General features: G+C 46.1%; 1 protein-coding gene across 1 annotated transcript in view; it reads left to right on the forward strand.

Annotated features, from left to right (window-relative positions):
- Positions 1-27,631, forward strand: part of CACNA2D4 (calcium voltage-gated channel auxiliary subunit alpha2delta 4) — a 121,716-nt gene that overhangs the window by 21,043 nt on the left and 73,042 nt on the right. The window contains exons 10-22 of the mRNA XM_023925803.2: positions 14-103; positions 5,578-5,691; positions 6,777-6,855; positions 8,873-9,006; positions 11,057-11,134; positions 12,344-12,424; positions 14,708-14,782; positions 15,804-15,890; positions 19,051-19,122; positions 23,312-23,373; positions 24,077-24,144; positions 24,261-24,306; positions 25,752-25,849. Of these exons, the coding sequence (XP_023781571.2) occupies positions 14-103; positions 5,578-5,691; positions 6,777-6,855; positions 8,873-9,006; positions 11,057-11,134; positions 12,344-12,424; positions 14,708-14,782; positions 15,804-15,890; positions 19,051-19,122; positions 23,312-23,373; positions 24,077-24,144; positions 24,261-24,306; positions 25,752-25,849 (1,084 nt within the window). The remainder of the gene's footprint in view (positions 1-13; positions 104-5,577; positions 5,692-6,776; positions 6,856-8,872; positions 9,007-11,056; positions 11,135-12,343; positions 12,425-14,707; positions 14,783-15,803; positions 15,891-19,050; positions 19,123-23,311; positions 23,374-24,076; positions 24,145-24,260; positions 24,307-25,751; positions 25,850-27,631) is intronic.

Consider the following 27,631-nt stretch of genomic DNA (forward strand, 5'->3'; position numbering starts at 1 on the left):
CTCTTCTTGCCAGCACTTCAAGCAGCTGGTGGAGGAACTGCAGGCAAAAGGAGTGGGGACTGTGAGCAAGGCTTTGACAGAGTCCTTCAAAATCCTGAGAGAGGTAAGGGCTGCGGCTGATGCTTGTGTGGAATGTCACCATGCTGAGTATCAGTGCTTGGGGAAGAAATCACAGGTACAGGAGAATTAATTCCTCTGACAAGAACCATAAATGATTCATTACCTCGTGTGAATAGGAAATTCAGTGGCCTGGAGGTAAACATACAATTTAATTCTGATTCTTAAGGAATGGTAACCAGAAAAAGGACCAGCTGAATCCCCCCATCCCCTCATGGCACTGCCTACAGTGGGCTTGTGGCTCACAGAATCATTGAAGGGCTTGGGTTAGAATGGGCCTTAAAAGCTGAGACAAAATGTGTCCTGCCCTGATGTAATTGAACCAAAAATACCTCCAGGGAGAGAGCATTGCCCCAGTGGACTAACATGATTCCACTGCAATAATCGAAAAGAAACTCCTTGATGGGTAAAGAATTTATTCTTCCTCTCTATTTAGCATTCAAAAATGCAGCCAGCAATTTCAGTATTCATCACTTATCTTGATTCCTGTTGATTCTCTCTTGCCTGATGAGCTCGAAACAGCTCTGGGGTTGCTCTTGGGCAGTGCAGCAGCCAGTGGTGATGAAACCTTCTGCTGTCAGTCCCTCACAGGGTAAAGCACTGCCTCCCTCATGCCTTTTGCTCTCACCCTGGGGAGGAGGCTCAGCCATCTGAGCACCTGCAGATGAAAAAAGCTGCCTTGTTCTTCTGTGCGTGGAGATCCAAAAAACAGCGGTTCAGAAACGGTGTCTCGGTCACCAAAGAGATGAGTGAAACAGAGCACCTTAAAATCAGCAGCTGGAGCACCCCAGGCTCCAGCTGAAGGCAAAAGGTGCCCCTGCCCAGTGCTTGTGTGGCTTGAGGGCTCTCTGGAATCATCTCCTCGAGATTCTCACACCCGTGTCGCTAATAGCAAAGGAAAAGGGTTTTGGTCAAAATCTGTGCAGTCACAGTCAGGAGAAAGGGGAACTTTGGTGGGATTGGCCACCCCCTTCTCATCAGACAAAATTCCCACTGTCAGCTGTTCCTCACAGGCTCTGCTGTTATTGTTGACGGGAGCACAGGCAGGAGAATGGAAATTGCCACATCCCGCTGATGAAACAGGCTTTGCTGATTACAGCAGCCAGCCAGCAATAATATCTGTAATGAAAGTGGCTGCGAGATTTCCCTGCTAATTCTCCCCAGTCCAATTGCTCACAGAATTAATAGCCCAGCAGAGACCTACTCAGTGAGGTGTGAGCAGCAAAGAGGGCTTGAAGAAGAGCACAAATCTTTGTTTTCCTCCATTTGCATCTGGGGGAGCCAGGGCATCTTTTAATCCATGACACAGTTTGCAGACCAGTGCCAGAGACCCTCCTGTCCCTCTCTGCCATGCTCAATAAACCACTTGAACTCTCCATTTCGATTTAGCCCCAAACCAAGTGGTTTCAATAAAATATTCAGCCCGGGGAAACCACGGTCTCGAGCACGCGTTTATGACGCGCCTCAAAATTCTCGGGCGTCAAGAGCTGTCTTTTGAGGCCTTCTCTTATTTATTAAGTTTTAATCTATCTTGTTGCTTTCCTCCTCGTTCCAACAAGCTTGGCCTGCCTTGTTCTCTCCCCTTTTTCCTGCAGCATTTTACACCCCTTTGTTGTGCTTCCAGGCTGTCTCCCCTGGACCAGCATCCTCCCAACAGCGTGTGAGTGCTGCAGCTGAGAGCTATCAGGTGCTAAGCAGAGCAGAATAATTGCCTTCCCTGTTTTACACACCCTAGTCCTCTCAACAGGACGTAAGACAACAGCTATGGGTTGTTTTTTTTCAGGCACTGTCACATTGGTAATTCCTATCCAGCTGATGTGTCTCTGCAGCCTCCCTCCCCAGGCAGCATCCACCCTCCTCTTCTGTCTTCCAGCCACTGCCTCTCCTTCCCAATCTACATCTGTCCTCCTTTCTCAGGATACGCTCAGAGCAAGTATTTTGAAAGCTGTTGCTTTTCCCACCCCGTGGAGGACAAGAGAAGCCAAGTTCTGCTTTCCAAGGCCACCTTGGAATGGTGTTTCCCCTCAACACCAGGCTGATTCCATCATGCCTTGACTCAGAAATCACATAAACCTTGTAGCTGATCAAGTGGGTCCTTCCTGAATGGCTGTAGGTGGAAAAAAGATGATGAAACTGGTAACAGAGTGAACTTCAGTGAGACATAAAATGCTGAGTAAATTGAGCAAACAGGTGCCATAAAAAGAATGAACTTGTGTGCTGATTTAAGGAAACAAAGGTGTGTGGCCTCTCATGCCTCACTTGTGTGTACTTCATTTACACACCCACAAGATGCACGTGTTACTGATTTTTCTAACAGCAGGACAGTCTATCCATCCATTTTCTGGGTTTTCATCCTTTGGGATCATGTATAGTCCCAGTCAGGTCTCAGCCCATGAGACAAGTAGTTTAGCTACACCTTCTGCAACTCTTTCCCTTCATGCTGAGCACAGATTATTCAAATGCTTTCAATTAGTTTTTTTTTTTCTTTAACCCTTCCACTTTGTGACCCTGCCTCTAATTCATTCATTCTTTTCTTAGCTTCTTATCACTTCAGCAGGCACCCAGCCATTACAATATCTTCCTTTTGATGATAAAGGATGGAGGCTCTAAAGTATCTCTGCCTGACCATCTCCCTCTGGTTTATCATCTGGCATCATATTATTTTTACTCCTTTTCTTGCTTCTTCTCTGAAGAATTAGGAATTGTTTCTTGATTCCAGTCACATTTTTATGGACCTGGGTTCTACAGCATATTTTTCAGGATATTCAAAGCTCAGAATTTCCTGTTTACCAGTTCCCACTATTTTGCTTAATGCCCTTTCTTGTTTCTCCTTCACTGGCTTTGTTTTCTTGTTTACTGCCAATTTTCTCCCCGTGAGACTCTTTGCACCAAGTCTGAATTCCAGCAGTTCTGGAGGCCATTCCAGAGGCAGGCCTGCAGAATAAAGGGGGCAGGAGGAGATGGAGAGGGGCTGCTCAGTCCCAGATGTGTGCCTGCACATCTCTGAGCGCTGCTGATGGTTCCTCCTGCTTCACTCAGAGCTCTGTGCCAGCCTCTGACTGCAGAGTGGAAGGCAGGGAGCAAACAAGGGAGTACAAGAGACTGTGACCCTGAATTAATTAGATCATGCCTGTTAGTCCTGGCAACGTGACTAAAGTGATGTGGGGGAAGACACAGCCCTGTGCCTCCTTCACTGACCCAGCTCTAGCCTGAATTCCTTCAGCCATCTCTTCTGTGGACGTGATATTCCTCATCTCCCCTTCTTTCACGCTCCTGAGACTTCAGTCAGAGCAGGGAATTATGCTCAGAGCTTGCTGTGGATGCTGTCAGATCATTTGCTACAGCTGCAGCCAGTCACAAAGGACCTAAAAACCAGGGATTACCTCTTGTTCGTTTGTTTACTAAATCTGTCTTTTTAATCTCCATTTCTATGACACTGATGATCTTATTTTCCCTGTTGAAAATATCATCTACTCCTGTAATTGGGAGATTGCTGGTTCTGATACAGCATCTGATTCCTCAGAAACTCGGTATTATGAGTTCTGAAGTAAGCTTCGTGAAGAAATCTTACTGTTTGATGAAATGGTGGGCGACCTTAATTAAGTGTTAATTTAATAATAACCTAACCAGACATACTTTAGATTGCAGCAGTTTGGAATAAGCTGCTTTCATAACTACAAGGTTCATATATCTGTGATCTGAGCTCATTCTGACAGCATCTCCTGCACCCTGTGCCTCCCTGGTGGACACTCACGCTGCTCCCTCTGCTAATCTGCACCCAGTTGATCTCTGCCCTAGAAACAGCTCACTTGAGGCTCTGGGTTTTTCCTACCTGCTGGTCTTTAGCAGAATCCCACGTGGCTCTCACCCTGTGCTTGTCCCTGTTGTGCACCCTCAGCCTTTAGTGCCTCTGAACGCTGCTGTGGAGACACCAGACAGGAGGAGCACGTCCAGACGCCTCATCCTGACTGTGGTGTTCCCCAGTGATGTTTCAAATCCCTATTAGAGCATTCCCTCTCACTGCTGATCATCTCTGCTGGTTCTGGGCAGTGATACAGGCAGGGCACAGCCAGAAGAGGGCTTTGTGCCTGTGTTTCATTCAGAAGCTGCTGAATTCCTGCAGGTGCTGGGTGGAGTTAAAGGAGGCAGGACTGATAACAGAGATGGTGGCAGAAGGTGAGGTTATGGTGGTGTTAGCACTGAACCCTGTCATTTCATAAAAAGGGACCATTGCAGTGCAATTGTAGGAGTGGTGAAATTACTGAGGAAATCTGGGCTTGGAGCTGGCCTCCAGGTATTCCTGGTCATGATGTTAACCTGCAGGGGAACCACAGACCAGCCACAGGGATAAAGGCATTTGTCTTGTTCCCAAACCCAAAAGGAGTTGGGAATTGAACCCTAAAACATCCAAAAACTCCCAGCTCACGGGCTGTGCTCTTGTTCTCCCATCCAGGGATTTCACTTGATGCAATCCATCTTGCCACTTGGATCCCTTTTTTCTCATTTATAAAATATAACTACCCTCTCCAGTTTAAAATCATTGCTGTTTGATGTAACCTTAGTCACCCTTCAGCTGGTCTCCTGTATACTCCTCCTCTCATGCTATTGCCTCTCATTAATCTTTGTTAGCAGGAGAGCTGTCACCTCTCCTTCCTCCCATCATTTTTTAGCTCTGCATCACTTTCTGTGCTGGCCAGGCTTTTCCCTACTCCGAGCACAGCAGCAGTGAGAGGCAGGACGAGAAGTACAGAGTGCCACCGAGCTGGCAGCTGCAGCCAAGTGCTCACTTTTGTCCCTGGGACGCCCTCAGCTGCCTCTGCTGCTGGCTTTAGCACTCCTGCTCTGCCTCAAATCTCACTCATGCACAGGTAACAGGTCTTCTGTCGTGCCAGTGTACGGCCTCTCCACCTGGCACATCCAGAACCTTGCCCAGCTCCCATGGCAGTAGCCCTCTTTCTTCATATGCTCCTGCCTTTCTTTGCTATTCTTTGTTGGATTGACAGATTCACCCTGAAATAATGAGTCTGATTTCCCACTCCTCTCACATTTTCTGCCATAGAAAGTGACAGTTACTGCTGTCAAATCAGAATTGCTGTGTTTATGGTCAATCTATAGTTGTTTTGCATAAACTAATGCGACTGTGCAAGATGTGAAGCAGCAGGGAATCGCACCCTTCCTCCACAGCACTTATTTTCTCCTCATTACTTTACTTCTGCAAAGCCTCCTGTGTCTGCATGTGCCAGGCAGGGCTGTATAAATTTAAAAAACCTGTATGCAGCATATGAGCACAACCCCCTTTCTGAGCAGTGTGAGCTTTGCAAATAGAAGTCAGGATCTGGCCCGCAAATAAATAGAATATATATAGAATATAGAATAATAGAATATAGTGAATAAATAGAGTGCAGCTCCTCAAAATGGGCCTGTGGTGGGATAAGCAGTGCTCTCCCCCTCTGTTTGCAGTTCAGAGATGCTGGCCAAGGAGGTTTGTGTAACCAAGCCATCATGCTGATCACCGACGGAGCCGTGGAGGATTACGAAGCTGTGTTTGAAAAATACAACTGGCCCGATCGGAAGGTTGGTCTGGGAAGGGATAGACACAGAAATAAATAGAGAAATAGAAAGGGAGGGGAGAGGAGCTTCTCTGCTGTGGTGGCAGTAGAAGAGCACGAGCCAGGATATCAGGCAAAGCCAAGCATTCACATATTCCAGTACCTGGCTACCCACGGGCACCTGACTGTAAATGCAAACAAAGCAGGAGGCGATTCCTGAAATGAGAGGATTGCAGATGCATAATCTCTAGGTTAGGGGAGCTTTTCTTTTTCATACACTTTGTTTTCTAAATGTGTGGGCAATCAAAATGTTCTCCTGATAAGATTATAAAGATTTGAGTATTTCAAAATTCAAAACCAACTTTTGCTAAGAGTTTTAATGCCATGCAGGACTGTTTATAATTGGTCCTGTTCAGGAAAGGTTTGGCTATTCTGAGTTTTTATGGTGGCCAGGGGAGTGATCCAAACAGCCTCTCTTAGGTGCCTCCCAGCCCTGATTACTCTGATGTCTGTGATTACAGGCTTGCAGACTAGCAGGGCTGGCTGTGAAAGCGGAATAGAGCACTGCTCATCCTAAACCCTCCTGATTTATTTGTTTACCTCACCCCAGCTAGCAGCAATGCACAAAGGGAGAGAAGCCTACTGAGAGCCCAGAGCAGGGGGCTGATAAAACAGTTTATTTCAGGATTGGTTCTTTTGTTGGTGGTCAAACACAAGAGAACTGGTAAAGCTCTCTCTAAATGATTCATGTGGCCAGCTGTTCCCCTGGGTGGAGGATTCCTGGGAGCTATAAACCTCTCTGCATGTGGTTGCTGAGTTGCTTGGCAGAGCTGCTATCATAAAATCACACAGAATTTGCACTTTTGCTTTGTTATTCAGATGATCCTGAGTGCTACTTGGCTTTCTGGGCTTACTGTAATTGTAAATTAAGTTCCAGGAACTTAATTTTCCACAAACCAGGAAACGAATGGTGCGAGAGGCTCCTGCCTCTGAAGGCAGGGCTATTGCTCTCACCACATCCACACCAGCAAACAAGGGGATGCCAAACTTCCACCATTTGGATTTGCTAGCAGGTCACAGCCTGATTCTCCTGTCTTTGCACCCCTCTAGGTGCGGGTGTTCACGTACCTCATTGGACGGGAGGTCACTTTTGCCCCGAACGTCAAATGGATCGCCTGCAACAACAAAGGTGCCCAACCTCCCTGCACCCCTCCGAGGCTCCCCCACCTCTGCTGGGGCACACCAGCCCTTGCTTGGAAGACAACCTAAGGGAAAAGCAGACCCTGCTGGCCCACATGAAGTGTGCCTGTGTCCAACTAACACAAGTCCTCTGTGTGCTGAGCCACCGCATTTTCCTGTCCCCGTGCCAAGGGACACTATGACCGAGATTCATGCTGGCTCTAGTCCACCTAAGTCCCCTGTGCTTATTGTGTCCCAGTTGCTGGCTTTTGACAATCTGTCTAAAGCTCTGTCAGAGAGCCTGACATCTTTTGGCTGAGATATAAAACAAACATTGCTGCTTTAAAGATTTTACAGCAATTTTCACAAGGTCTGCAGGTTAACCCCTGTATCCTGGCCAAATTCTTTGTGTACTGAGGTACCAAAATAGCTTGTTAATCCCACCCCAAGCCCACTGTTCTCTCAAACTGGCATGAAATTATGTGAATGAGAAAATCCATCCACAGTAGGTGAGTCACCTTTGTGCAGTTGGGGCCAGTTAAAAAGTCAAGTTAGCACTGTCAGAGTCTGCAAGAGTAAAGGAAGAAAGGGATGGGGGGAAAAAAGCCATCCATGTTTGGGCATGACCTGACCTCTGGAGACAGCAGTGCTGGTTACATCAGTGTCCTGTTTAAACAGGGAAAACTGAAGCTGCTTGTCAGGTACAAACTGTTTTCCAGCCCAGGCAGTGGTTCCAGCAGAGCATGAGATGCATGGGAACATTTGCTGCTGAAAACAGTTGACAGGAGAGATGCTGGCCTGTAGAATGTCTGTGAGCTGGGGATGCTCAAGGCTCAAGCATTCATCTAATTAGCACTGTGAGATGTTTTAGGTTCTGTTAAATGAAACAAACTCCTGGCTTTCAGTTTGTGTGTTTAGCCAGGAGATCAGTGACAGAGAATTCATGGTACTGTTGGTTCTCTGTAAAATGTCAGAATGCTTTCTTCTGAATAAGCAGGTAACAAAAATGTGCTCTTTGCACTTGCATCCTCACTTACCAATTCAACAGAACAACAGAATTCAATTCAATTCAACAGAATCACTAGGTTGGAAGAGACCTCCAGGATGTGAGCTGTGCAGAGGGCTCCCTGATTTTGGTCCTTCTGTTTCAGTGTGTTGTATAACTCTTCTGGTCCTTGTTCTCCAGCACACTAAATCTGCTTCCACATCACAAAGCTTATCAGAACATGAGCCTTTTCACATGACAGTGTTTTCCTGGTGATAGGAAAGTTTTCCATCTATCTGATGTATTCTGTCCTATACCAATGCAGGACACAAGGATCCTCATGACATTACTCTGTGTTGGCACTTCTAACCAACAGCTACTTCTGAGTAGCTTTTGGTGACTTGAGAACATCCTTCCCCTGCACTCCTTGCTGTAGTTTTAGACTGCTGTAGGTCCAGCTGCAGGGACAGAGCTTTGCAAATAGGCAATTTGCACTTTTTATTCTGCTTCCAACGTGTTGACAGAAGTATTTGCCATCCTTGGATGTAAAGCTAGGCAGACTGAAGAGCGCTGGAAAAAATCTGGGAGAGGAGGCAGGAGTTTGGTCTTAAATAATACAAAAGAATATAAAATAATATAAAAGAATATAAAATAATATAAAATAATATCAAATAGGGCAGGGAAAGAGGGTAGCCTGGTGAAAAATTTGCTTGCATGTGTTTGGCCTTCCAGACTAAAGGCAGTCTGATGAGGGGAAGGTTTTTCCCAGGACCTAAAGCAACACTTTGCATCTGCTTTGCACAAACCTGGTTATGTCAGGAGTCTCGTCCCCCACGTTGCTTCAGCATTTTTAGAAGAACAGAACCACTGCTTTGAAACTCTAGATTTCCACAGATGCTTTTGGGTACAAGGCACGTCAAGGCCCATTTTACAAAGGGCAGATTACCCACCTGGGTAGATAGCGCCTTTGACATTCAGTTTTCTAGCTTTGCACTCGTTTAGGAGTCAGCAGAGCGACTCACACCTCTATTTCTCCATGAAGGCTACTACACTCAGATCTCCACGCTGGCAGATGTCCAGGAGAACGTCATGGAGTACCTGCACGTGCTCAGCCGGCCCATGGTCATCAACCACGACCACGACATCATCTGGACCGAGGCCTACATGGACAGCGCGGTAAGGACCTCAGGCACGAGCCAAAACCTAAATCAAGTCCTGAAATTTAGGCAAAACAAGCCAGGAGTTGGTTAGCTGATAGAAATTACTTGTCTCTGGCTCTAGTGAGACAATATTGGTTTTCTGCTCGCTCCTGGAGCTGAGGGGTGTATGCAGACTCAGACACGAATCTGCAGTGACTCAGGTGCCCAGGGCTAATCACACAGGCACAATGTCACCACAGAGGTGCTTCTGTGCAAGCAGGTTACCTTCTGAAGGATTATTCACACCACAGATTATTCATGGCTCAGGATAGGGTCACCCAGCCTGATCTCCTCCAGCCCAGGAGCTAACTGCAAATTGTTACAAAGATACAGATTTCACTCTTTCCTTCCTTAAACTAGCAAGACCTGACCCACCACAGGGGTCCTGAGCCCAGCCCAGTGGGAAAAGGACACCTTTCAAAGGAGCAGGCAGTCAGCACTCCCAATGCCCCCTGCTTTGTCTCAGGCCTGCCCTGTGGGAGAACATTTGGCTCTGTGAGGGTGGTGTGGGGATATCTTCTGTTCCATGAGCTGCCAAATGAGGGCTGGGATGTGGTACTTGTGTGTACCAACCAAAGCCTCCAGAAATGCTACTAATTACCCAGGAAGTCCATTTTACCAGCAGACTTGACAGCTCTGGCACTTGGTGTATGTGGGGTCACGCTTCCCAAGGCAGCCACAGAAATTTGCTTGCTGCACCTTTTTTTTCTGCATGTTGTCTCTTGTCTTTCCATCCTCTTCCTCTGTCCCAACCTGTCCTGTGTTTGATTCATGTATTCATTTCTGTGTTCATCCATGTCTCCCACCAGCTGCCACAGTCTGAGGAGGTAATGCACCCTGTGTTTTGTGTGTGTGCTGTTTGTGCCAGCAGTGTGTGCCAGCCTGCACAGCCACAGCTGGCCTGTACATCTGGAGAGGGGGGCTGCAGCACTCAGAGGCCTCCTGCACTGGCAGGAAGAGAGGAAATGCTGGATGTACTGCAGAGCTGTGCTGTTGGTTCAGAGTAGGTAGGGCTGTCTGTGTTGTGCAGTGGCTTCATTCACCTGATCTCTTTTTCCACGTGGCCAGTAAGTGCAAGAGAAGTTTACCTGCTGTGTGTTAGTGTGAGTGTTGCTGTGAAAGGGAAGATTGCACAAAAAATCATCCAGAGAAGTAACACAAGAGACCAAATCCAGACCTCCATCAAGTGACTAGATTGTTGACTTGCTCCTCTACATCTCCCAGCCTGCTCTGTGATAGGGACAGGAGGTCAGTTCTTGCCACGCTACTCCACCAAATGAGATGTGGAAGGAGTGATGCTGCTGGCAACAAAGGATTAGAATCTTTTGATAGCTAGGCATGTTTGGGAGACACCTTTGTATAAGGCTTGCCTGTTTTACCTCCTCTCGTGTGCTTTTAGAGCATCTGTCCTCTGTTGAACTGGGAACATCTCCCATCCCATGACACATGTATGTCCTGTATCCCCCACACAGACAGCTCACTGCGGTGTGTCTGTTTAAATCATGGCTTTGTCTCTTCTCCTGAGCTTAGATGGCTGAGTAACAAGTGTCTGTAACAAGGCTTTGTGTGCATTTGTGTCATTTAAATGTTTGCCTGTGGTGTTTTTCATTTGTGGCATTCATATGTTTGCAGCGTAGCTGATGCCATGTTTGTGATTTTGCTCACATTTGCTTTGCTTTGTTCTCTGCTGCTTGTGTTGGTGTTTTTTGCACTCATTGTATAGAAGTGTTCATGTCTACATTCATAAGGAGTGGTGGGTATAAACTGTGCCACCACTTCTACAGGTTCCTGTCTCCTCCTTAAAACAACTCATTTCACCGGTGTTCACCCCATCCTCATCCTCACCCCACACCAGCAAGCACCCATCCCACAGCCCCCTCGGACACAGAGTATTTAAAAACACTGCCATGTTTCCCAAGAGGCTTGGGGGGCCAGGAGGTGGCAGGTTGCACCCCACACCTGGGATCTTTGGGCATGGGGCTCCCTGGGGTGCCACACTCGCTGACACGCTCCTGTTTCTGTGGCAGCTCTTCGCCTCGCAGGCGCAGAGCCTGCTGCTCATGACCACCGTGGCCATGCCAGTGTTCAGCAAGAAGAACGAGACGGTGAGTGAGGCACAAGGGGGAGAACTCTGTGGGGTTCTGTAGCCAGAGGGCCTTTAAACCAACACCCAGCCATTAGGGAGGGCAGCAGAGCTCTGGATGGGTGATCATTTATGATAATCCATCATTTCTTCAAAGTACCCCTTAAATATGACACTTCTTGTTTTATCCCTTCCAGTTTCAAACCCAGCCTGGTTTACAGACCCTGAAATTTCAGGCTGGAAGAGATCATTGCCTTGTCTAGTCTGCATTTTATTGCAGGCCTTTACATCTCACACAGCCGAGCCAAATACCCTGGTTTTGGCAAAAGCACTGCAGAAAGACATCCAGGCCCAAGCTCTCTCCATCTCTTAGTGAAAAACTGCTGTCTAAATTCTGCTTTTAATTTGTCTGACCTCACCTTCTTGTCATAATGCCTTCCTCAGATTAAAAAGCCTGTACCCTTTAGTAAATTCTCATGGGAAGCATCTTCTACACTGCCATAAAATCAAACCTATCTTGATAAGATTAAAAAGATTGAAATATTTCAATGATTTGATAAGGGCATTTCCTCTGGGATTTGAAACCCTTTAAAACACTCTTTCCTGTAGTATTTCTAATTTCTCAGCATCCTTTTAAAATGGAGAATAGTACCTTAGTATTGGTGTACAAGGAATAAACTCTTCATCCAGGTCTTACAAGTGATTGTCTGCCTTCTCCACCTGTGAAAAGCGTATTAGCACAGCACTGCAGCGGGAGCCTGTGTTTAATTTTTCCATAGTGCTCTCCAGATGCTTATTAAACAACCAGATCCCCATGTCTTGGAGGGGGGATTTCCTTTTTTCTGGGTTAACAGTTTTGTATTTGGCATTTGATTTAGCTGGCCCAATTTATCAACCCATTCATGCTGGTTTGCATTATTTTCTTGGCCTTCTTGGTATTTAAACATACTGAATGCAGGGGTTTGCCCTCAGAACTTGTTTTTATGTTGAACTTGATTTTATGTTCCTTCTGAATCACAGTAGTGAACACTGACTAGTGTTGTGTAGAAACACTCTTCTCCATAAACATTGAAATTTGGACTTTTTGAAGTTTTGAATTGGTTTTGAATAACCACTTTCACACAAGCCAAGAGGGGATGGGTGAGAGACTACTAGAGAGAAAATTACATATCTTCAGGTAGAAAACTGCCCACGTTTTCCTTCTGAAAACAGATTCTCCTTTGTTTTAAAGCGATCCCATGGCATTCTCCTGGGTGTGGTGGGCTCTGATGTACCACTGAGGGAGTTGTTAAAACTCGCTCCACGGTATAAGGTAAGACTGAGATAATTGCAATGGCTTCCTTTGCACAGCAAGGTCACTACTGGCACTTCCATGGACATGACTGAAAAATTACTTCCAGCTCTGTAGGAAAAGCTATGAGCATAAGGGAAGAGTTGTTGGATGTAGTGGTGTGTGGTTTCTATATGGAACAAATGAAATTATTCACTACTGAGCTTTTAGGGTGCTTCAGCAGCACAAGGACTGGGTGATCCAGTAGGTTGGCAAAAGATCACGGAGCCTTTGCATCCTGATGGTCACCAACCCAGATCCCTCAGAGGTGACAGCCTGTGTTAGGAGAATTAAAGTTTTATATCCAGTTCCCAGTGGATGAGAGTTGCCGTGCCAGCTGGCAAAACAAATGGACTCGTTTCACTGTCAATATTCTTAGCAGAAAAGCTGAGGGCTGAATGGATTATGGAGAGCCAACTCTCCTGTCATGCCTAGAGGTTCCTTTCTCCAGATCAGTGTGATGGTTTCTTGGCAGGACAGTGTACAGAAAGTTGGCTCTCACTCGCTGTGCGCTGTACCTGGATAGAGTATTTGCCTGCCAGAATTGTTAGTCAAAAAACTTTCCATTAGCTCTGTCTTCAATGTATCTTTAAAAAAAATGTTCATCTGTAGGAAGTTCCCCCAGAGATGCACAGTTTGGTTTCTGCTGTAAATTCCAGGCAGTGACCCCTTGTCCAGTCAGGCTGCACAGCAGGAGACAATGAGCACATCCAAAGACCACCATGAAATCTGGCAATCTGAGCCAACATTTCACGTTTTTGGTTTCTCTTAAATAACTACCAGACAACTACTACCAGTGAGGCAGTTGTCCAAAATCTGATTGCTGAAGGCACACAGCACTGAAAGTGCTGTCAGAAGCTGTGGATTTCTGTGGTGCTTCCAGACGTGGATGAAGCGCAGAGCATTAACAGGCAGCTGTAGGAAATGATCCTGCAGACAAGCCTGGAACTGTGAGTGTCGCTGCCTGCACTCAGCATGAAAAGCTGCCTGCTTTGGGTCAATTTTTATATGATTCTTTTCTGTATAAGAATAATGCCTTTTCATCTCCCTTTCCCCATGTCACTCAAAGGGGATTTTTCTAAGGAGGGTCACTGTTCTTTCCTCCAAGCAGGGCCAGGAAAGGAGGGGGAAAAAATTTGGATTTCATTATATCAGTGGTAGGGCACATCTCCTCAGAAACTCCTCCAACTGCAGACCAGTTTGGAAACCTGGGATCCTCAATTTGAATTCCCTATCATGTGGGCTCCAAAAGGACCAGTTCCAGGGTTCCAGACCTCTGGAGTTTGTATATTAATGATTGTGCTTTTACTGGGCTGGGAAATTTCAGCTTTAATAGGCCAAAAAAGAAATTTGCTGATCCAGTGTCTTGGTTTCCTTCTTGCCACACTGAGTTAAGCCAAGTTTGTTTTTCAAAAAACTGCTTCACATAGAACACAGTCCAAGGTTTTGGTCTGGGATGTGTGAAATCCAGAACTGATCCCCTGAATGCACAGACAGATTGTAAATGACTTACCTCCTCGCTTCCCTACCATTATCCCTCCAAGATTGTCTCTATAGGAAAATAGAGTTGCAACATTTTTTTTGAAGATGGGAACTTTATCCATTGTTGTTTTCCTTGAGACACCTCTTGTTTTGGCAAGCACAGGCTACCTGCAGGTTTTTAGCAACTCAGGGTGTAGCTGGAAGTTGCATTATATATGGGTTTGAGCTGAGTAATTGCTCTCTCAGAAATCTCTTGCAGATCAGGTCAGCCAGTGTCTGCTCTTGTTAGACTGTGCTATTCCTTAAAAAGCATTTTAAGACTACAGGCTTGTTCAATTGGCCAGGGTTAGGTCTGGTCTTGCCAACACTGGAACACAATGCAGAGCTCCTCTGGAGCCTGGCCGTGTTTCCAGGGCAGCCGTCTGTGAGACTGATCCTCACTCGTTCATTCACTGCTCTGCAGGGTGGGGATGGGCACACAGAGCTGTCACCACTGTTCCTGTCCATCACTGCCCATTTCCTGCCAACAGCTCAGTCTGCCTCTGGCTGCTGATAACTTTCCTGAATGTGCACACAAACCTACTACCTGCACATCCTTTTGTGCATTCAAGCACAGACAGAGCAGACAGATACTCGCTTTGGGATGGACTCCATTTTCTGCTGGTCAATATCTTTAAAAGGAAAATGTTTCTCAGTATTGGCAGTGCCAGGGTATCAGCAGCACCCATTACCCAGCAGTGTTTTTAGCTAAAGCACTGATTATTCTCATGCCTCCTTCTCCAGCTGGGTGTCCACGGCTACGCCTTCCTGAACACCAACAACGGCTACATCCTGTCACACCCAGACCTCCGTCCTTTGGTACGTAGAGCTGTGCATCTGGGAACCTTTGCTGACTTGAACACAAAGACTTTCAGTGCTTCCTCTGATTTCCTCGTGGGTTTTGAGCTGTGAAGGCCACCAGCCTCCGACACACAGGGGCCAGCTGGCCTCGTTGCTGAGATGCCCAGGCACGCAGTGATTTTACATTTTGGATGTGCTGGTCAGCACAAATCCACCTGCTCACAGCTACAAGCATGAGTGTGGCCACCACAAGAGAAAGCTGCTGTGAAGGGCCGTGGTGGCCCTTCAAAAAGGCAGCTTTTCAAAAAGGGAGCTTTTCACCTTTCAAAGAGGGAGAGCACAGGCACCGGGAGTCACTGCAGTGTGCCAAGAGAAGGGACATGACGGATTTCCAGGGCAGGGCAAGGCACAAGTGTGTTGAGAGTTTCAGGCTCTCAGTGGCTGATCTGTTTCCCAAGGAAAAGTCTTTTGGGAAACTTTTCTCTCTCAAGGACTCTTGTGTAAATAAGATTTCAGTTCTCAAAACTATGTTTTGAGAGTGTTTTTCCTCTTGTCCCACCAATGGGATGAGAGAGGTGTTGTTCTTTGTACCAATTGGGTTAACCTGTATGGGAACACCTTTTAAAAAGGGTTTAAAACCCCAAAATAAAGGCTTTACCTCCTGAGAAATAAAATTTCAGCTGCTGTGATATGAACCCTCGTTTCCTACTTCATGTCCTCTAGCACAGGTGTTGTACTGCTCTGTTTAGGAGAAGTAAACAGCCTTTCTCTGTAAGTTTAGCTGTGTTCCTGTCTGTCCCTTGCTCCTGGGGCAGCCTGTCCCTCTGCAACTCCCCCAGCCCCTCACTGCCAGCATAAAGAAATACATGACATGGGACCAAGAAGGCACTCGCACAAACTCTGCCTTCCTAGTCAGAGGAGAAATGAGACACCCCTTGTTTTCAAATTGCACACCAGTTCTTAAAGGGTTAGTTCAGGAAGTGATCTAGCCTCTTACTTGAATATTTTTCTTTCTTTTTCTTTTTTTTTTTAATGCCAGTATAAAGAAGGGAAGAAGCTGAAGCCGAAGCCGAACTACAACAGCGTAGATCTCTCAGAAGTGGAGTGGGAAGACCAAGATGAAATAGTGAGTGTCAGAAAGTGGGTTTAGCCACTCTTGTAGCTTTGTGTGCCTGTGTGGAAGGTGTGGGGGGCACTCCTGTTGTTTTTGTGTGCCTGGCTGGCTCTGACTAAGAGAGGTGGGTGGTTTACAAGAGGACAAAGCACGAAGCTCCTCTACCAAGTGCTTGTCTTCCTTCCCAGTGTGAGTTCTCCTTCTCACGGAGCAAAGAAGGAGAAGTGCTGGGAGGAGGCACTTTGGAGGATGCTCCAGGGAGGACACTCCAGTCTGTGTGTACAAGGCCCTACTGCTGCCTTAACACAAAGCCAGAGGAGTTCAGGAGTGTGGAAGTGTCCTGCCATGTCACCCACACATGCACTAGGTGAAATGCACCTGAAGCCACCCAACTAAGGAGATCAGGAACAAGACAGTACATTCATCAAGAGAGTAATGAACACAGAGGATAAAGGACTTAGACGCTTGGGGAGAAAAAAATCCAGAAACCTCTTTATTGAACAGGTGTGGAGGCACTGAAAGCAATAACTGACCAAAGGGAAAAGATTAAAAAAAAATAAAACCCTTTTCTGCTTTCTTTTGAGCAGAGTTATTAACAAGTGATAAAGAAAAAACAGTGTACACCTGCTGCTTTGCACATCTAGGACCCCAGATAAAATCAGAATATAGAGAGGTTCCTCTGTGGCTGGTTTTATTTTACTGAGAAGTAGGAGGAAATAGATACTTAAATTACCAAGATAAGAACTGAGATTGGAGTAAGATAGAATTAGCTGTGAGACACATGCTTCTGGATTACAGGGGAGACTGCTGAGGTAAAGGGATCTGATGCTATAGATATCCACTTAAACAGGTAGGACAAAGAGAGCAGCAAGAGGATCAAAGTAGCTACCACCACTGGTGTAGGCCAAGTAGAAAGGCAACATCAAAGGAATTAGGGAGGTGGAAGAGTGGAAAATTGAGAAAAGGAACACAGCAGAACTATGTAACGTGGAAAGCAAGACAAAAATAAGATGTTTTACATGCAGTGGGAGCACCAAGACACAAGTTGCCATGGCTTTATGTAGGTTCACTCATCTCTTATAGGACTTTGCTCCCATTGTAGTTTTCTCTGCCACTGGAGCCACTTTTAGAGCTAATTTTCTTTGTCTAGTTTGCTATTTAAAAGAAAATATTCTAGAAATGAAAGAAATTTGCTTTTCTCTCATATTTATTTGGCTAGTGGGCTCCTGTCTGACCAACTGACACGGATACCTAACACAAATACAATACCATGTATAAGGTTTCTGTCCACAAGCAATCAGAGTAAAACTATCCAGGGGACAAAAAAAATATAAAAAATCATGAAACCAGCATGAGAAACAAAAGCCACTTTGTGTTCCTGTACTGCATCTTCCAGAAGGAAGAAAGGTCACAGGCACAGAGGGTGCAGAGACTTTCAGTGACGTGAGAGTATCTGCAGTGTGACTTCAGCAAGTCTAGAGGCTCTGGAGATACACCCACTGCAGCAGAAAGCTGCCAACATTTCAACACTCACATTTGTAGCTGTGGTATTAGATCAGTGACAGACTCAACATCAGTGGCAGTATAATCTCAGCAACACTGATAAGCAGCACATTCAGGCTGGAAAAAATATGCCTGGGTGCTAATGATGTGTAATACAGCTGGCTGCAAAAAGAGATCCAGGAGAGGGAAGTTGGCATTGTCTGAAAAACACCCAAGGGTTTGCTGTAAAGAGCCACAGGGATATTCACAGTGTGGGGGAAAAAGGGGAAGGGGAAAGGGTCTGGAGGGTAGGAAGGCAAGGAGTGGCTGAGGTCTCTTGGTCTGTTCAGCCTGGAGGAGACTGAGGGGAGCCCTCAGTGCACTCACAACTTCCCTGGGGGAGGAACAGGGGCAGGCACTGATCTCCTCTCTGTGCTGACAGTGACAGGAGCCGAGGGAATGGGCCGGAGCTGGGCCAGGGCAGGTTTAGGGGAGCAGGAAAAGGTTTTTCCCCCAGAGGGTGTTTTGGGAACAGCTCCCCAGGGCAGCAGGCACAGCACCAGAGCTCAAGAAGTGTTTGGACAATACTCACAGGCACATGGTGAGACTCTTGGGATGATGCTGTGCAGGGTCAGGAGCTGGACTTGATCCTTGTTTCCAGTTGAGGATATTCTACGATTCTAAACCCAGAATCCATAGCAAATCCTGCAGGCTGTCAGACCAGAACAGAGAGTATGCTGAGGCTCTGGAAGAAGGTCAAACACTCTTAGCCAAAAAAGGAGTAATAGTACCAGTCAGTGTTTTCATTTCCAAGATGTGGGCCTTGGGAAACATGAGCTTCATATTCTAGGTCTGTAAATAACCCACATCAAACAGCCATAATAAACAAAAGCATGGCCTTGTAAAGCCAATGCACTTGAGACTGGCTAGCACCTGAATGGAGGCCTGTCTCTGGAAGTAAGGAAACAATTTGTGAATGAGTAAGTTACTTCCCACCTATTTTTTTCTATCCAGCCTGAAGCAATAGACTTGATATGCTCTGGCAGGCTGGACCTGCAGTCAAAGCCTCTGTACTTGTGGAAAAATTTCCTGGATCTTTCTCGCAGGAGGCTGGGAGTCACTGTGAAAATTACCTTTTACCTTTGGAACTTGTGTTGAATGAAGTGGTCTCACTGCCTACCCTGCTCTCGTACAGTCTCGCTTTGCTGTGCTAAACAGCTGCTTTGCTGCACCTCAGGAGTGGTGCTGAACACAGCCTATAATTTATAAATCAGTTTTAGAAATGTCAAAGAGCTTTGGATTCAGTCTGAGGGAGTTAGTGGGTTTCTCAGTTTTCTCCTCTTCCAGGCTCTCAAAGCACTGTGCTAATGAATTTCTGGCTGCCAAACAGTGAAGTCTGTAACTGGGACTGGCAATTTCATAGATTCCAGATCCTTTCTTTTTGCTAAAAGACATATCAGCAAGCTTTCAAGATAAACTATTACTATTGTGTACCACTTATCAGCTTGACTGTCCAAGGATTCTGATCACTGCAAACAGGATTTCTGTCTAAACGAAGAGAGACAGAGCTGGGGAGGAGAGGGAACCAACAGTGATTCTTTCTGCCAGCCCCTGTGTGTTAATGACAAGTGGCTCTGTTAATTCCTGCCCTGCTTGGAGACACTAACACCAAACTTGTTCACCTCTGCAGCTGAGAAGTGCTATGATCAATGGGGAAACAGGCTACCTCTCCATGGATGTGAAGGTCCCCGTGGACAAAGGGGTAAGAAATTATCCTTCTGTTCAGGTCACACCAGGGGAGTGGATGGGAAGTAGACACTGAAAAGCCACAAAGGATGTGGTTTTTAATGTTCAGCATTCCTGAGAGTGAGGATTTTATTGTTTCACCACATATATAATGCATGTGCTAAAGGTGTACGAGAGAGCATCGTTAGCACTGCTCTATACCTACCAAGATTCTGCTCTCAGAAAAGTACTGGAAATGTCTCTCAGCTCCCTGCTCTGTCCAGGCAAAGCCAAAAAGCATGTTGTTCATTGTTTATAGGGCTGTGAAATGAATCAGAGATTTTCAAGAGTTAGAATAGGGCAAGACTATGCTGAACTCACTTAGACAGAAGGAGATTTGGAGATTATTTTGCCACCCCCTTTCCCTACCCAAAACCACTCATGAAAACTTTGTCCCTCACTTCGTCAGAATGCGATTCCCTTTATCCAGGTCCAGGATTAAATTTCTATGCAAATATTAGCAGACATTTTATGGAAAGTCCTGGTGAAATGGAGACTTTTGAACACTCCCTACTAGCTCTAGGGCAGAGCTATACATCTTCCTTTGGAATCAGTACAAAACTATCTCGTACATTTATGTTCACTGGTACTTTTTCATTCACGTTTATTTAACTCTCTCGAAGATTTTGGCTTTCATCATTTCCTGTTAGGAAGTATTCCAGAGTCCTGCAAGTTACACTGCCCAGAAGTCTTCTATATTTCAGGAAAATTTTCCATCCTTTATAGAGAGCTTTTTTTTCAGTGCTCCCATGCTAAGCCACAGTCAGCACCAATTCCAACAAGCCAAATGCTCACAGGCACTGCTGAAATGGGGACATTTCCTAATGAAGACACCCCTCTGCTTCCTCTGAATGGTTGCCCTGCTAGATCTTGTCACTACATTTTTTTTCTCTCTGTTCTTGGTGTTTGCAATTCTCCTGGACCTGTCAATGCCTTTGCTTTTCTTCTCCTGGGCATTGCTGACACCTGCATTTGAAATATTTGCTCACTTTTCAGCTATCATAGTAGTTCCTGTTGACTCTTCTGTCGTTTCTGGTGCCCAAGTACCAGGGCTTCACTGAATTATGTGACTGTTTCCCTGTTGCTCTCTACAGAGCAGCTATTCTCTGCAGTAGGATATTTCTGAACAGGGAGCCCCCAGTCTCCTTTCTTCTGCCCCTTCCATTTTTTTTCTCCCTCCCACAGCTGCGCTGGAACTGCCGCCCTCACTTCTGTGTTTCTTAGCTATTTTTTCCAGTTGCCATTTTTCCACCAGAAACCCACTTCTCCTTTTCATCCAGCCTTTCTAATTTTAAGGGCTGCTGAGACACTTTTTTCAGTATGCAGAGAAATGTTCTATTTTGTCTTGCAGATAGATCCCTGTACAGGAGGGCTGCTAAGGCAGAGTCTGTTCCTCCCATTAGGTTTTCTTCCCTCGATGGCCTGTTGTTTACTGTTTCTTTTTGTCTACAGTTCTGCAGCTGGTTCTCCCTCCATATCTTATTTATGCCCACTTTAACTGATTCTTTGGAATAAAAGTTCATGAGAAGCTCTTTCAAGTACCTTATATAAACCCATATATATTGCATGTCTTTTATATCCTTTATCCATTACCTTAGTTATTCTATCAGAAAAGTAATCAAGGTTTTAGAGCAAGAGCTATTCTTTGTAGGTCTAGATTGCTTCTTTTGCTAGCTAAAACCCTTTGTGCACCCTCAATAAAACTTCTTCTGAGTCATCCAATGGTATCTTTTAGTTCAATATTTTAGAGACAGCCTTCTGCTCCCCTACCCAGAGGAAAAGGAAGATAACAAAAAAGTAGCCTTGGTAAAGAGATATTATTTGTTTTATTCTGCAGCTCTGGAAGCCTTACGAAGCACAACAGGGGACTGAGGCTGAGCCTGTGTCAGTTTTGCTATTATCAGAATACACATGGGGTGGAAACCAGAAATGAAGCTTAGTAATTCCCACTTGTACTCTGCTAGCTGATGAAGCAGAGCAGCATTGAAACAAAGAAAGTGCTGACAGAGCCTTGAAACAAAGAGGATGAGGCGGCCAGACTGTGGAGAGAAGAAGTGAGTGAAGAGGATAGAAATTATTCTGTCAGCCACATAAGTATTGATACCCCATGATATCAGGAAGGTATCAAGAACAGAGATAGAGAGGAAAAAATAAGGAACAAATACAGGAGGCAGTTGTTAGAGAGTTCTAGGGGCAGAAGTGCCTTTGCTTGCAGCTTGAGTACAGAAGGGCTGTGACTGTGAAAACAAAAGAGAGAGGACACAGGGAGGAGTTGTGGCAAACCTCTGGTAATGGCAGTAGCCAGGCCTGGATGCCTAGCACAGCTTCCAGTCTGGCAATCCACTGTTCCCAGACTGCAGGAGATGGCAGTCAGCCCCCTGTCACTGTGCCAACATGCCCATCTTCTCCTCCCTTGATCCCCTCTGTGTGGCAAAGTCTTGCCCAAGCATCCTCAGCCCCACTTGGCTCAAAGGTGCCTCTGCTTCTCTTCCATTCCATGGCAGTGCCTCCACCTGTCTTGAGGCTGGCTGAGCACTCACCAGAAGAGGTCAGGGGAAAAAAGAAGGAGCAAAACAAACCCTGCTAGAGGAAAAGGTCTCAGAGTAGTTGCCAGGTCCTTCCTGTGCCTCCCTGCCTCCATCATCAGATCAGACAGGAAAGAAAAGGAAGGGTTGATACCTTTTGTACCACCCACAGCCACCAAACCACCAAGTGATATTCTCTGGGGGTGTCACAGCCCTCTGGGAGATCCTGCACACTAAGAGAAATAACTTCATGGGAAGGGCTATTTAAAAATCGGGATGGACCGCCCAGGGAGGTGGTGGAGTCACCATCCCTGGAGGTGTTCAGAAATGACTGGATGTGGCACTCAGTGCTATGGTCTGCTTGACAAGGTGGTGATAGGTCAAAGGATGGGCTCGGTGATCTCAGAGGTCTTTTCCAGCCCCAATGATCCTGTGATTCTGTGTGGTCCTGGCCCAGCAGAAGACGCTGTTGTTCAGCAGTAGAGTTGCCACGCATGGAGAGAGAGGAGGAAAGGGGTTAAGCCACCTGCCAGCACCTCAGCTAACAACATCCTGAATGCCCATCACACCTAATGATATCCCCATCCCTGTCAGCACAAACTTGGTGCACACTGTGGAGCTGGAGCCTCTGTGCCTCGCTCCACTTCCAGGGCCGCTCAGCTCCAGCAGGTTAGAGCAGGCTTTCCCTGGGGAACACAGAGCTTTCTGAGTTTGCTCCTCTGTCTCCCACACACATCCTCTCACCTCGTTCTCAGACTGACTCTAGGATTTTAAACATATTAGGGTTCATATACTGGCATAAGGCTTGGATAGAAACTTTCCAGAAACTTTTCTTCTTTGGAAAAGTGTTCCACTGAAATCAACACTTTCCTACAGGAAAAGGCCAGTCTGGCAAACAGATGAAGTTCTGAAGCAGCTTTCAATAATCTGAAATGTCTTCAGTTGAAATGTCAGTCTGAAAAAAAATATTTGCGTGCGAATCAAAATGGCTTGGATTTGAAACGGCACTTTTCTCCCAAATTGAAAATGTAAATTTTTTTTAACTGATTTTTTTTAACAAAATTGGAATATGCTAATGTTTTGTCCCACTTTGGCGTGAAAGCAAATGTCAGGAATATCAGCATTTCCCACAGGAGTGGGGAGACTTGGCCCTGGCTGCCCACCCACGCAGAGGATAGGTTTGTAATTCTGCCTCTCCTTCAACTCCACCCCTCCTTCCTATCTGCCCTGAGCCCCCCTCCTGCTGGAGATGATGATGATGATGATGATGATGATGATGATGATGATGATGATGATGATGATGATGTGCAGAGCTGTCAGGGAAGAGCAGAAGAGCAGCAGGGCCCCAGCACATGTGTTTGGAGGCAAGAGGGAGGGCAGCTTCCCCCCAGCCCTTCCTGCAGCCGGTGCAGCCCTAGAACAAAGAAAGGTTGATCTGAAGCCCTTGTTGGAAAGACAGAGTGGCTGCCTGCATCCTGAAAGTCTGGAGGTGCTGGATATGCTGAATACTGACACTCATCCCAGCCTCCAGGCAGCCCTAGCAGGGTGTGAGGGGTTGGTTTGCTCAGCCTTGGGGACATTATCCCAGGTCCCCATCATTGCTCTGCCTCATGGTCTCTCTAATTCATTCTCTTCTTTCAGAAACGGGTTCTCTTCCTCACCAACGATTATTTCTTCACTGACATCAGTGGCACACCCTTCAGGTGAGCAAGGACTCGTGGCACCAATACAGTGTATCAGAAGTCTGATCAGGGACAGAAGATCAATCCTTCTCTTCATAAATCTTGCTACAAGTCATGAGTAGAGCAGTAGGAATAACTGACTTCTTTGTTCCTATCGCCATTAAAATATTATTTGGGGTAAATTCAAAAGGAATACTATGATTTACTTGAAATTCAGAGTCTGAAAGCTATACCTTAGGTAAAGCATGTTGTTTCATTTCAGAGAAATGAGGCAGCTTAAATTTTCATTTCCACTGAATACAGTATACAGTTTTGGTGTATGGCTTTTAAAAAACCCCAACATTGTTTGTTGTACACTGAAAATTATAAAGCAACAAATAACAAATGAAGCAAATTGTGTGGGGGGAGAGGGGAGGGGTGTTGGTTTTATTTCCCCAGCTGAAATGGTTTGAAACTGGTAGAGATTTGAGAGCTGTTATCATTGACCTGAACCTACAATGTTGGCCAAAAAAATTGTCCCCAGCAATGTCTCTAACAGAGACATGTAGCTCTACAGACAGGTTGTTTAGCTCCCTGTGCTGAAGTCAGATCTCACTTAATCCTCTTCTGATGATGTTCTTTTCTTTAATAGCTGTGGAGGGAGTTAATGTCTTTAAGGGTTGTAAGTGCAGGGAATGACCCCTTTCCTTGCTGACAAGCCCTCTGTTTTCCTTCTTGCCTGCAGCCTGGGTGTTGTGCTGTCCAGGGGGCACGGGGAGTACATTCTGCTGGGGAACACTTCAGTGGAAGAAGGTGGGTTGCTCTGGAAGGGACAAGGGAGCTACTCTGAATGTCACCACTTCTCCTTCAGAGCCTGTATGTGTCTGTCTGCTTCCTCACTGAATACCCCATGTGCTCTCTGCTTTCAGGTTTGCACGACCTGCTCCAGCCAGACCTGTCTTTAGCAAATGAATGGTAAGTGGAGGAAATCCTGTCAGTGACACAGGACTTTGTCATGGTATTTGGGCAAAGTTCCCAGCAATCTGGTTTGAGTTCAGCACCCTCTGTGGCCCAGGGAAAAAGCAATGCTGTTCAGGGGCTGTACCTGCAAAGACCTGAGTGTCTCCAGGCAATTGAGCTTCACCTCCTCCTTTGGGAGATCCCACCAAGACCTGGCACATTCCTCTCCTAAGAAACAGCTGAGATTTATCCTCAGTCATCTGAACTCAGACTTACTTTGTTCCTCCTCGTGCTGCTCAGAATTGTCTTACAAAACCTACACTATGTCAGACCTGTTAGGGAATTTTGTTGCAAGCTCGGTGAGAGATTGAAGTGCTTTTTTAAATCCTAGTTTATTTTTGGTTGGCATCCATCTGAACTGAGCCTAGATCTAACTTCTAGTGAACACGGAGGTGATTTATGACCCCTGTTTCAATAGCGAGCAGAACTTATGGTTTTGCTTGGTTTGGATCTGAAACAGGGTGAAGCACGGCACTTTCCATTTATTGCTGTGAGGTTTGGGGTTTTCATGAACCCAACATTCAGTCCCACTCAGTCACATGAACCCAGGCTGTACCAAAGCCAAAATAACTATATTCAAGCAGCCCTGCACCCCTTCTCACCTCTCATTACACTGTCAAGTTTCACAAGCAGCACATTTGAGACACAAACAGCGACTTCTCCTTCTACTCCTGACTTCAGGTGTCAGCTTACCACACTTTACATATTCATTTCTCTTAGACTTTTCTCATAAATCACTCCTTTCAGCCCCTTTATGAGTTTTAATTCTCTCTTATAACCCCTTCCTCTCCCTTGTCCTGACAATGGAGCGGTCAAAACTGGGAGCAGGATTACAAGGCTGGTTTCCTTTATAGCACAGAGCATTTCTAATACATTCTTCCACTTCTCCCCAAACTGTGTCCTGAGGCTCCTGCAGATGTGTCCCCGTGGGACAGCTTTTGTTGTCACCATATTACGCTGCAAGGCCATTCCTCACCTCACATTTTGTTCCTCTGTCTTTTATTTTTTCTGCTCTTGGTCTGGTCTCACATTGCCCATGACCCTCTGCTTTTCAGGTCTCTCCATCACACTGTTATTGCCTGCACAGGCACACGAGCACATCTTGCACAGCATCACCCAGGAAACTGCTGGCAGATTTGGAACAGCTCTGTTGCATTGTGAGCTTATGCTGGAGAGCACAGCAAACCCTCCTGAGCACAGCAGTCAGGTTAATTGGTGTTTGGGTTTGACTTTCAGCCACACTGTTCAATGTAGAGTGGGCACAACACGCAGCAATGGTAAAGACTTTGCAGAGCAGGGTTTCTTGCTGGCTTTCTTTTTGCAGTTATTATCATGCAGGAGCATTTGTTTGACTGTGGTTTCTCTTTGCCTTTTTGGATTTCTTCTCCCCTTCCCACCAGGATTTACTGCATCACCGACATCGATCCCGACCACCGCAAGCTCAGCCAGCTGGAGGCTGTGATCCGTTTCCTCACTGGAGAGGAGCCTGACCTGGAATGTGAGTCCCAGGCACTGCAAGTGCCCTGCTGGGGTTTTCCTGTACCCATCACAAGGGAGAGGGGACTGTGACAAACTGATTGGTGTCAGACTGAGCCCCTGTGGCACTTGCTGACACAGGCAGGACTGAACTCAAGCCCAGATTAATTCACAAGTGGAGACTGAACTCAAGCCCAGGTTAATTCACAAGTAGAAATGAGCTGAGGATCCACCTCCTTGTCTCTGTCAGAAGATTTTTTCCCATTTCAAAGCTGACATACAATTCAACTTTATTGGAGGTCTCAGCATAGGAAATACTGGAAAGTGGAAGGCTTCAATAATAAAAGAAAAAAGAGCTTGGCAGGGGCTGCACACCAGGTTTAAGACAGACTGACTGGCTGGCCTAGAGGGGGCAAAGGCAGGAGAAGCCAGAAAAAGTGCTGAGACAACTCTGTTTCCCTGGGACACCAGGCATCATCCTCCAAGGGCTCACAGTGCCCTCTGGAGAGATGGGTTCTTTCAGAACAAGGATTATTAATTTTGTTTTCCAAACACAGCAGGTAACTGATCCAGAAAAAAATGATTACAGGATTATTATCTTTCCTGCTCCCCCTGCTGCTCATCCCTTGCACCAGGTCCCATTTTCCTGCAGCTGATACAGCACCACTGGAGAGTGGTCCCTGTCAGGGGGCAGAGATGAGCAGCTATGCATGGGAATTCCTAACAGTAATTTGGTTTTAGGATGTCCTTCAGCCCCCTTAGTTGAGCCAAGTACAAGCTTTTGCATGTAATGCTGTACCTGAGAGGCACAAACCTTAGGTGCAAGGATGGGAATCTTGTAAAAATCCAGTAATCCTTCCTCTCTTGCACAATGTGAGCAGACCTCATCCCTGCTATCCTTGGAGTAGGCTGGAAAGAGATGTATGAGTTGAAGAGGCCAGGGAGGAGGAAAGTTTCAGGAGAGCTGACTTGGAGAAATATGCAGGCTTGGAAGTGCTGTGGAGGAAAAATAAATATGATTTGAACATGTGAATCTTAGACATGGGGTCCTGAAGAGGGAAAGATCTCATGGTGGGCTCTGATTTTGAGGCTTGAATAACAGCAGCTATGGAGAGAAGGATCCTGAGATCTGTGACAAAGAAATTTGGGAGAACTTGAGCTAAAACATTAAGGGACACCTAGAACATCAACCCAGAAAGTTTCAGCACAAGAAACACTGAAAGGGTGGGTCCATCTAGAACAGCACTGAAAGGGACATTTCTGCAACATGTTCTCAGAGATTAGTGCAAGCAGGGCAATACAGAAACAAAGCAGGTCACAGAAATGGGGTTCTGGGGCACGTCATTTAGCACATGATGATACCTTGAACTTCCCTAATCACTTCTTAGCTCCAGTCCAAAGTGGATTAGACTGGTAGCCTGGACTGGCTTGAGCATCTGGTGAAAACCAGGACAGGAAAATGTTTTGTGGCTCACAGGAAGGAAGGAGGGCTAACAGAGAAGCCAGTGAGCAAAGGGACAGAGGAGAGGCCATAAAAAAGTCTCTAGTGGTTTTGAAGGAAGCTACTTAAGTGGAAGGTGTTTGCTGGAATCCTCTCTACAGGATACCCAGAAGAAAGGTCAAGGCAGGGATTTGAGGCAAAAGCTGTGGACAGCCTGTTCAATAAAATAATTAAGTGACAGTCTAATGAATAACTTCATTTGAAAGCCTCTCACTTGCCCACACTTGTGTGGGCACCACCCTTCCACAGAGTTTGTAGGGGAACTGCTCTGATGATTTTGGACATTAGGAAGAAATTCTTCAC

Source organism: Cyanistes caeruleus, chromosome 4, assembly GCF_971803275.1.
Source record: "Cyanistes caeruleus chromosome 4, bCyaCae1.hap1.1, whole genome shotgun sequence".
Classification (NCBI taxonomy): Eukaryota; Metazoa; Chordata; class Aves; order Passeriformes; family Paridae; genus Cyanistes; species Cyanistes caeruleus.